The following is a 14,268-nucleotide window of genomic DNA, read 5'->3' on the forward strand; positions in this document are numbered from 1 at the left end:
ATATATATATATATATATATATATATATATATAACTACTTCATTTACTCACATAAAATTAATATACAAAGTATAGATTTATGCGTAAACTTTAAGTATTTACTTCAAAAGTGCTCAATACGTAGGTAGAACTAGTTAGTAATTTATAAAATATATATGGCGATTAAGCTACACTGAATATTCTGCGTTTCATTCACTATAGGATTCGTCATAAGCCAGATGAATCCTATAGTGGATGAAACGCAGAATATTCAGTGTAGCTTAATCGCCATATATATTTTATAAATTACTATATATATATACACACACATACATACATATAAAATAAGCACATAAATATATACATCTATAAATATAAAAGTGAAAATGTATGTATGTGTGTTCACTTTTTCTGTTTGTCTACAAAAGGCTTTTTTCAGAGAAGCGGTCGCTCGCTTCACAACTTTTTAAAACTTTTTATATCACATATAAATCGTAATATCTCACAGTTAACAACGAAGCTCGCCTGTCTATTTAATTCGCTCGATTTCGGGAAGATAAATATTCAACATTTGTCACTTTCCTACAACATCTTGGGAAGCGTTCCCGCAGTAAATGATACTATCCCGCAGTCAAACTTGACCTCATTAACTCCTTAAAACGTGCACCTGCCAAATCCAAGTAATTAAATAAATTCAAACGTGTTTCCGTTAGCATGTCGCGGTGGGGCAATCGTTAACGTTGCACATTTTTCTTTTTTTTCACACTTTAATTTACAACTTTGCCTCAACGGTTCGGGTTCGATCCTTACCTACCAAAACATTTTGGTATTTTTTTACTAGTGCATATATACATACACATGAAATAAGCACATACATAAATACATACACATGAAATAAGCACATACATAAATACATACACATGAAATAAGCACATACATAAATACATACACATAAAATAAGCACATGCATATATACATACACATGAAATAAGCACATGCATAAATACATACACATGAAATAAGCACATGCATAAATACATACACATTAAATAAGCACATGCATAAATACATACACATGAAATAAGCACATGCATATATACATACACATGAAATAAGCACATGCATATATACATACACATGAAATAAGCACATGCATATATACATACACATGAAATAAGCACATGCATAAATACATACACATGAAATAAGCACATGCATAAATACATACACATGAAATAAGCACATACATAAATACATACACATGAAATAAGCACATGCATATATACATACACATGAAATAAGCACATACATAAATACATACACATGAAATAAGCACATGCCTATATACATACACATGAAATAAGCACATGCATAAATACATACACATGAAATAAGCACATGCATAAATACATACACATGAAATAAGCACATGCATAAATACATACACATGAAATAAGCACATGCATATATACATACACATGAAATAAGCACATGCATAAATACATACACATGAAATAAGCACATACATAAATACATACACATGAAATAAGCACATGCATATATACATACACATGAAATAAGCACATACATAAATACATACGCATGAAATAAGCACATGCATATATACATACACATGAAATAAGCACATACATAAATACATACACATTAAATAAGCACATACATAAATACATACACATGAAATAAGCACATACATAAATACATACACATTAAATAAGCACATACATAAATACATACACATGAAATAAGCACATACATAAATACATACACATTAAATAAGCACATACATAAATACATACACATTAAATAAGCACATACATAAATACATACACATGAAATAAGCACATACATAAATACATACGCATGAAATAAGCACATACATAAATACATACGCATGAAATAAGCACATACATAAATACATACACATGAAATAAGCACATGCATAAATACATACACATTAAATAAGCACATGCATAAATACATACACATGAAATAAGCACATGCATATATACATACACATGAAATAAGCACATGCATAAATACATACACATGAAATAAGCACATACATAAATACATACACATGAAATAAGCACATACATAAATACATACGCATGAAATAAGCACATACATAAATACATACGCATGAAATAAGCACATGCATATATACATACACATGAAATAAGCACATACATAAATACATACACATGAAATAAGCACATGCATATATACATACACATGAAATAAGCACATGCATAAATACATACACATGAAATAAGCACATACATAAATACATACGCATGAAATAAGCACATACATAAATACATACACATGAAATAAGCACATGCATAAATACATACACATTAAATAAGCACATGCATAAATACATACACATGAAATAAGCACATGCATATATACATACACATGAAATAAGCACATGCATAAATACATACACATGAAATAAGCACATACATAAATACATACACATGAAATAAGCACATGCATATATACATACACATGAAATAAGCACATACATAAATACATACACATGAAATAAGCACATGCCTATATACATACACATGAAATAAGCACATGCATAAATACATACACATGAAATAAGCACATGCATAAATACATACACATGAAATAAGCACATGCATAAATACATACACATGAAATAAGCACATGCATATATACATACACATGAAATAAGCACATGCATAAATACATACACATGAAATAAGCACATACATAAATACATACACATGAAATAAGCACATGCATATATACATACACATGAAATAAGCACATACATAAATACATACGCATGAAATAAGCACATGCATATATACATACACATGAAATAAGCACATACATAAATACATACACATGAAATAAGCACATGCATATATACATACACATGAAATAAGCACATGCATAAATACATACACATGAAATAAGCACATACATAAATACATACGCATGAAATAAGCACATACATAAATACATACACATGAAATAAGCACATGCATAAATACATACGCATGAAATAAGCACATACATAAATACATACACATGAAATAAGCACATACATAAATACATACACATGAAATAAGCACATGCCTATATACATACACATGAAATAAGCACATACATAAATACATACGCATGAAATAAGCACATACATAAATACATACACATGAAATAAGCACATACATAAATACATACACATGAAATAAGCACATGCCTATATACATACACATGAAATAAGCACATGCATAAATACATACACATGAAATAAGCACATGCATAAATACATACGCATGAAATAAGCACATACATAAATACATACACATGAAATAAGCACATACATAAATACATACACATGAAATAAGCACATACATAAATACATACACATGAAATAAGCACATACATAAATACATACGCATGAAATAAGCACATACATAAATACATACACATGAAATGAGCACATGCATATATACATACACATGAAATAAGCACATGCATATATACATACACATGAAATAAGCACATACATAAATACATACACATGAAATAAGCACATACATAAATACATACACATGAAATAAGCACATGCCTATATACATACACATGAAATAAGCACATGCATAAATACATACACATGAAATAAGCACATGCATAAATACATACACATGAAATAAGCACATACATAAATACATACACATGAAATAAGCACATGCATAAATACATACACATGAAATAAGCACATGCATAAATACATACACATGAAATAAGCACATACATAAATACATACACATGAAATAAGCACATGCATAAATACATACACATGAAATAAGCACATACATAAATACATACACATGAAATAAGCACATGCATATATACATACACATGAAATAAGCACATGCATAAATACATACACATGAAATAAGCACATGCATAAATACATACACATGAAATAAGCACATGCATATATACATACACATGAAATAAGCACATGCATAAATACATACACATGAAATAAGCACATGCATAAATACATACACATGAAATAAGCACATGCATATATACATACACATGAAATAAGCACATGCATAAATACATACACATGAAATAAGCACATGCATAAATACATACACATGAAATAAGCACATACATAAATACATACACATGAAATAAGCACATACATAAATACATACACATGAAATAAGCACATGCATATATACATACACATGAAATAAGCACATGCATATATACATACACATGAAATAAGCACATGCATAAATACATACACATGAAATAGGCACATACATAAATACATACACATGAAATAAGCACATGCATATATACATACACATGAAATAAGCACATGCATAAATACATACACATGAAATAAGCACATGCATAAATACATACACATGAAATAAGCACATACATAAATACATACGCATGAAATAAGCACATGCATATATACATACGCATGAAATAAGCACATACATAAATACATACACATGAAATAAGCACATGCATAAATACATACACATGAAATAAGCACATGCATAAATACATACGCATGAAATAAGCACATACATAAATACATACACATGAAATAAGCACATACATAAATACATACGCATGAAATAAGCACATGCATAAATACATACACATGAAATAAGCACATGCATAAATACATACGCATGAAATAAGCACATGCATAAATACATACGCATGAAATAAGCACATGCATAAATACATACGCATGAAATAAGCGCATGCATATATACATACACATGAAATAAGCACATGCATAAATACATACACATGAAATAAGCACATACATAAATACATACGCATGAAATAAGCACATACATAAATACATACACATGAAATGAGCACATTCATATATACATACACATGAAATAAGCACATGCATATATACATACACATGAAATAAGCACATACATAAATACATACACATGAAATAAGCACATACATAAATACATACACATAAAATAAGCACATGCCTATATACATACACATGAAATAAGCACATGCATAAATACATACACATGAAATAAGCACATGCATAAATACATACACATGAAATAAGCACATACATAAATACATACACATGAAATAAGCACATGCATAAATACATACACATGAAATAAGCACATGCATAAATACATACACATGAAATAAGCACATACATAAATACATACACATGAAATAAGCACATGCATAAATACATACACATGAAATAAGCACATACATAAATACATACACATGAAATAAGCACATGCATATATACATACACATGAAATAAGCACATGCATAAATACATACACATGAAATAAGCACATGCATAAATACATACACATGAAATAAGCACATGCATATATACATACACATGAAATAAGCACATGCATAAATACATACACATGAAATAAGCACATGCATAAATACATACACATGAAATAAGCACATGCATATATACATACACATGAAATAAGCACATGCATAAATACATACACATGAAATAAGCACATGCATAAATACATACACATGAAATAAGCACATACATAAATACATACACATGAAATAAGCACATACATAAATACATACACATGAAATAAGCACATGCATATATACATACACATGAAATAAGCACATGCATATATACATACACATGAAATAAGCACATGCATAAATACATACACATGAAATAAGCACATACATAAATACATACACATGAAATAAGCACATACATAAATACATACACATGAAATAAGCACATGCATATATACATACACATGAAATAAGCACATGCATAAATACATACACATGAAATAAGCACATGCATAAATACATACACATGAAATAAGCACATACATAAATACATACACATGAAATAAGCACATACATAAATACATACACATGAAATAAGCACATGCATATATACATACACATGAAATAAGCACATGCATATATACATACACATGAAATAAGCACATGCATAAATACATACACATGAAATAAGCACATACATAAATACATACACATGAAATAAGCACATACATAAATACATACACATGAAATAAGCACATGCATATATACATACACATGAAATAAGCACATGCATAAATACATACACATGAAATAAGCACATGCATAAATACATACACATGAAATAAGCACATACATAAATACATACGCATGAAATAAGCACATGCATATATACATACGCATGAAATAAGCACATACATAAATACATACACATGAAATAAGCACATGCATAAATACATACACATGAAATAAGCACATGCATAAATACATACGCATGAAATAAGCACATACATAAATACATACACATGAAATAAGCACATACATAAATACATACGCATGAAATAAGCACATGCATAAATACATACACATGAAATAAGCACATGCATAAATACATACGCATGAAATAAGCACATGCATAAATACATACGCATGAAATAAGCACATGCATAAATACATACGCATGAAATAAGCGCATGCATATATACATACACATGAAATAAGCACATGCATAAATACATACACATGAAATAAGCACATACATAAATACATACACATGAAATAAGCACATACATAAATACATACACATGAAATAAGCACATGCATAAATACATACACATGAAATAAGCACATGCATATATACATACACATGAAATAAGCACATGCATAAATACATACACATGAAATAAGCGCATGCATATATACATACACATGAAATAAGCACATGCATATATACATACACATGAAATAAGCGCATGCATATATACATACACATGAAATAAGCACATGCATATATACATACACATGAAATAAGCACATGCATAAATACATACACATGAAATAAGCACATACATAAATACATACACATGAAATAAGCGCATGCATATATACATACACATGAAATAAGCACATGCATATATACATACACATGAAATAAGCACATACATAAATACATACACATGAAATAAGCACATGCATATATACATACACATGAAATAAGCACATGCATAAATACATACACATGAAATAAGCACATGCATATATACATACACATGAAATAAGCACATACATAAATACATACACATGAAATAAGCACATGCATATATACATACACATGAAATAAGCACATGCATATATACATACACATGAAATAAGCACATGCATATATACATACACATGAAATAAGCACATGCATAAATACATACACATGAAATAAGCACATGCATATATACATACACATGAAATGAGCGCATGCATATATACATACACATGAAATAAGCACATACATATATACATACACATGAAATGAGCACATACATGTGTACATACACATGAAATGAGCACATGCATATATACATACACATGAAATAAGCACATACATAAATACATACACATGAAATAAGCACATGCATAAATACATACACATGAAATAAGCACATACATAAATACATACACATGAAATAAGCACATGCATAAATACATACACATGAAATAAGCACATGCATATATACATACACATGAAATAAGCACATACATAAATACATACACATGAAATAAGCACATGCATATATACATACACATGAAATAAGCACATGCATAAATACATACACATGAAATAAGCACATACATAAATACATACACATGAAATAAGCACATACATAAATACATACACATGAAATAAGCACATACATAAATACATACACATGAAATAAGCACATACATAAATACATACACATGAAATAAGCGCATGCATATATACATACACATGAAATAAGCACATGCATAAATACATACACATGAAATAAGCACATACATAAATACATACACATGAAATAAGCACATACATAAATACATACACATGAAATAAGCACATGCATATATACATACACATGAAATAAGCACATGCATATATACATACACATGAAATAAGCACATACATAAATACATACACATGAAATAAGCACATACATAAATACATACACATGAAATAAGCACATGCATAAATACATACACATGAAATAAGCACATACATAAATACATACACATGAAATAAGCACATGCATATATACATACACATGAAATAAGCACATACATAAATACATACACATGAAATAAGCACATACATAAATACATACACATGAAATAAGCGCATGCATATATACATACACATGAAATAAGCACATGCATATATACATACACATGAAATAAGCACATACATAAATACATACACATGAAATAAGCGCATGCATAAATACATACACATTAAATAAGCACATGCATAAATACATACACATGAAATAAGCGCATGCATATATACATACACATGAAATAAGCACATGCATATATACATACACATGAAATAAGCGCATGCATATATACATACACATGAAATAAGCACATACATAAATACATACACATGAAATAAGCGCATGCATATATACATACACATGAAATATGCACATACATAAATACATACGCATGAAATAAGCACATGCATATATACATACGCATGAAATAAGCACATACATAAATACATACACATGAAATAAGCACATGCATAAATACATACGCATGAAATAAGCACATACATAAATACATACACATGAAATAAGCACATACATAAATACATACACATGAAATAAGCACATGCCTATATACATACACATGAAATAAGCACATACATAAATACATACGCATGAAATAAGCACATACATAAATACATACACATGAAATAAGCACATACATAAATACATACACATGAAATAAGCACATGCCTATATACATACACATGAAATAAGCACATGCATAAATACATACACATGAAATAAGCACATGCATAAATACATACGCATGAAATAAGCACATACATAAATACATACACATGAAATAAGCACATACATAAATACATACACATGAAATAAGCACATACATAAATACATACACATGAAATAAGCACATACATAAATACATACGCATGAAATAAGCACATACATAAATACATACACATGAAATGAGCACATGCATATATACATACACATGAAATAAGCACATGCATATATACATACACATGAAATAAGCACATACATAAATACATACACATGAAATAAGCACATACATAAATACATACACATGAAATAAGCACATGCATATATACATACACATGAAATAAGCACATGCATATATACATACACATGAAATAAGCACATACATAAATACATACACATGAAATAAGCACATGCATATATACATACACATGAAATAAGCACATGCATATATACATACACATGAAATAAGCACATGCATATATACATACACATGAAATAAGCACATACATAAATACATACACATGAAATAAGCACATGCATAAATACATACACATGAAATAAGCACATGCATATATACATACACATGAAATAAGCACATGCATAAATACATACACATGAAATAAGCACATACATAAATACATACACATGAAATAAGCGCATGCATATATACATACGCATGAAATAAGCACATGCATATATACATACACATGAAATAAGCACATGCATATATACATACACATGAAATAAGCACATGCATATATACATACACATGAAATAAGCACATACATAAATACATACACATGAAATAAGCACATGCATAAATACATACACATGAAATAAGCACATGCATAAATACATACACATGAAATAAGCACATACATAAATACATACACATGAAATAAGCACATGCATATATACATACACATGAAATAAGCACATGCATAAATACATACACATGAAATAAGCACATACATAAATACATACACATGAAATAAGCACATACATAAATACATACACATGAAATGAGCGCATGCATATATACATACACATGAAATAAGCACATACATATATACATACACATGAAATGAGCACATACATGTGTACATACACATGAAATGAGCACATGCATATATACATACACATGAAATAAGCACATACATAAATACATACACATGAAATAAGCACATGCATAAATACATACACATGAAATAAGCACATACATAAATACATACACATGAAATAAGCACATGCATATATACATACACATGAAATAAGCACATACATAAATACATACACATGAAATAAGCACATACATAAATACATACACATGAAATAAGCGCATGCATATATACATACACATGAAATAAGCACATGCATATATACATACACATGAAATAAGCACATGCATAAATACATACACATGAAATAAGCACATACATAAATACATACACATGAAATAAGTGCATGCATATATACATACACATGAAATAAGCACATGCATATATACATACACATGAAATAAGCACATACATAAATACATACACATGAAATAAGCGCATGCATAAATACATACACATTAAATAAGCACATGCATAAATACATACACATGAAATAAGCGCATGCATATATACATACACATGAAATAAGCACATGCATATATACATACACATGAAATGAGCGCATGCATATATACATACACATGAAATAAGCACATACATATATACATACACATGAAATGAGCACATACATGTGTACATACACATGAAATGAGCACATGCATATATACATACACATGAAATAAGCACATACATAAATACATACACATGAAATAAGCACATGCATATATACATACACATGAAATAAGCACATGCATATATACATACACATGAAATAAGCACATGCATATATACATACACATGAAATAAGCACATACATATATACATACACATGAAATGAGCGCATGCATAAATACATACACATTAAATAAGCACATGCATATATACATACACATGAAATAAGCACATACATAAATACATACACATTAAATAAGCACATGCATATATACATACACATGAAATAAGCACATGCATATATACATACACATGAAATAAGCACATGCATATATACATACACATGAAATAAGCACATACATAAATACATACACATGAAATAAGCACATGCATATATACATACACATGAAATAAGCGCATGCATATATACATACACATTAAATAAGCACATGCATATATACATACACATGAAATAAGCGCATGCATATATACATACACATGAAATAAGCACATGCATATATACATACACATGAAATGAGCGCATGCATATATACATACACATGAAATAAGCACATACATATATACATACACATGAAATGAGCACATACATGTGTACATACACATGAAATGAGCACATGCATATATACATACACATGAAATAAGCACATACATAAATACATACACATGAAATAAGCACATGCATATATACATACACATGAAATAAGCACATGCATATATACATACACATGAAATGAGCGCATGCATATATACATACACATGAAATAAGCACATACATATATACATACACATGAAATGAGCACATGCATAAATACATACACATGAAATGAGCGCATGCATATATACATACACATGAAATAAGCACATACATATATACATACACATGAAATGAGCACATGCATAAATACATACACATGAAATGAGCACATGCATAAATACATACACATGAAATGAGCGCATGCATATATACATACACATGAAATAAGCACATACATATATACATACACATGAAATGAGCACATGCATAAATACATACACATGAAATGAGCACATGCATAAATACATACACATGAAATGAGCGCATGCATATATACATACACATGAAATAAGCACATACATATATACATACACATGAAATGAGCACATACATGTGTACACACTCTCTCTCACAGAAGTATTGCTAGTCTTAGTCTTTTCTATAAATACTATTATGGCATGTGTTCTTCAGAATTGTCATATTTATTCCGTTTCCTTTGTTGCAGCTCATTTTAATTATTGGCCTAGTGGTCTTCATCAGTTTGCTGTTTAAATACCTCATTATAATACAGCTTTCTATTCCAGTAGCTTTTTAATGCAAGAAACTAACAAAGCATGATTATCACAAAGACAGAAGTTGGCTATTAAATAGTTTTATTAGGTGTTTTCAATAAGTTTCCAGACTTTTTTCGTACAGGCACTTAAAATTGTTGTAGACTCTTGTAAATTCAATATGTTATTGCTATAGATCTTCTGAGATGACTGACCCATTTTTATGATTTCAGGTTCAAATGAACAGCTACAGCAGGAACTGGAATACACCCTACTAAAGCCTAATTGTAACAACTGGTGAATTTCAAAAATGCCATCTGGGCATGAGGACACTTTAGAAGAACGATGTGCAATAAAATTCTGTTTTAAACTTTAAAAATATACCACAAAAATGTATGGAATGCTTCAGACTGCTTTTGGACCATCTTGCATGAATCTTCAATAAAATTGTTTACGACAATTTTAAATGCCTGTGCTAAAAAGTCTGGAAACTTATTGAAGTCCTCTATTATATGTGTTTGTGTGTATGTTTATTTTTTATTCAGATCAAATCAAATTAGTAGTCAATCACTATATTTATATATCCTTTTTTTTTTTTAGTAAACTCCTTGGCCTTGTGACCTACTTGGATTGGATGATGATTATTGTAACAGTGCTATCTTGTATTTCAATGATATTGGAAACTCCTCAGAAACAGGTTATGAATACTCCTGCCCTTCAGGTAAGTGTGTAATTACTTTAAGCATTTGTACACCTAACATACTCCTTTTTCAGCACAACTATGATTATGGCTATGATGGCTATTTTCAGTTCTGGTATAGTCTGCGGATTATTTTGATAAAGATCATCTTTGAAATAATGTTGCAAATAAAAATGGAAGGGGTAGGTATGATTTTGGAAACTCCTCAGAGACTGGTTTAAAATACTCCTGCCCTTCAGGTAACCATATAATTATTTAAACGTTTTGGGTAAATAAAAATCCCACAGTCAAAGTTGACCTCATTAACTCATTAAAACGGGCACCTGCCAAATCCAAGTAATTAAATAAATTCAAACGTGTTTCCGTTAGCATCTCGCGGTGGGGCAATGGTTAACGTCGCACATTATTTTTTTTTCACACTTTAATTTGCCTCAAGGTTCGGGTTCGATCCGCATACGTACTTCTTTTTTTTAGTATTACAAAAAATTGGAAGGTTTTATTTATAGACAAGGAGTGATAAGAATTCTGCTAGCAACCAATCAAAAACTGGAACCACTCCATAAAATATACTGAATCCCTTAAAAATTCTCACACAGCTTGTCATCTTCACGTGAAAAGAAATTCAATGCGTATATCGTTATCTTGTCATGTTTAGGGTGAAGGAATTAATGTTTTTGGCCAAATTTTTTCGATATTTGTCGTCCAAGATGTTGAGCTTCAAAATGATACCGATCTCATGAAAATCTGTTGCCTGTATGGAAAGCTTTTGTGAGACATACAAACAGACACACACACACTTTGCCTTCTATATATATAAAAGGCAAAATGTGTGTGATCATTTCGTGTATGTCTTCAAAAGGCTTCTTTTGCACACGCTCCTGGGGTCGTTACTATCGCTTAAAACTGTGTATATAGGTTCTATATCATAATATCTAGGAATTAGGAAAGCGCGTAGCGTATAGATTTATTTACGTCGATCTTTACAAAATTATTGTTATTTTGGCTTCTCGCGTGTTGATTGAACTTTTTAGTATAAATAAATGAAACTAAACTCAAACGGACGTGTTCGCGGCAATGCGCCGGGAACAGACGCTGACGCTGCGTGACTTCTATTTGACCTTCTTAATTAGGTCAAATGGAAGCAACAAAGTTAACTTTTATTACGCACACCTGTTTTTATAGTTATAGTTAGATAAATAAATTCAAACATGTCTACACTGTATGTCGCGGTGACCCAATGGTAACATCGCACGGTTTTTTTTTTCACACATTAATTTCCAACTCAAGGGTACGGGTTCGATTCTCATACTCACCTACCAAAACATTTTTTTATTATTTAAACCCCCCCGGAGTTTGGATTTACCTCAAGACACCCGGGCATCGCCGGGTACCCCCCCCCCCGCTAGTCTATATATAAAAGGCAAAATGTATGTCTCGCAAAGGCTTTTTCGCCGACGGTCCCGGGGTCGTTACTATCGCTTAGAACTGTTTATATACTCCCTATATAATAATATCTAGGATTTGGGAACGCGTGTAGCGTCTAGATTTA

At 29.9% G+C, this 14,268-nt stretch overlaps 1 protein-coding gene across 2 annotated transcripts in view; it reads left to right on the forward strand.

The window, feature by feature from the left end:
• The window catches only part of LOC145287748 (sodium leak channel NALCN-like), a 275,430-nt gene that overhangs the window by 177,862 nt on the left and 83,300 nt on the right, over positions 1-14,268 (forward strand). For both annotated transcript variants that reach the window (XM_080135514.1, XM_080135515.1), the window contains exon 20: positions 12,620-12,740. In XM_080135514.1, the coding sequence (XP_079991640.1) occupies positions 12,620-12,740 (121 nt within the window). The remainder of the gene's footprint in view (positions 1-12,619; positions 12,741-14,268) is intronic.

This window comes from Euprymna scolopes, chromosome 11, assembly GCF_053919585.1.
Source record: "Euprymna scolopes isolate OS-2025 chromosome 11, ASM5391958v1, whole genome shotgun sequence".
NCBI lineage: Eukaryota > Metazoa > Mollusca > Cephalopoda > Sepiida > Sepiolidae > Euprymna > Euprymna scolopes.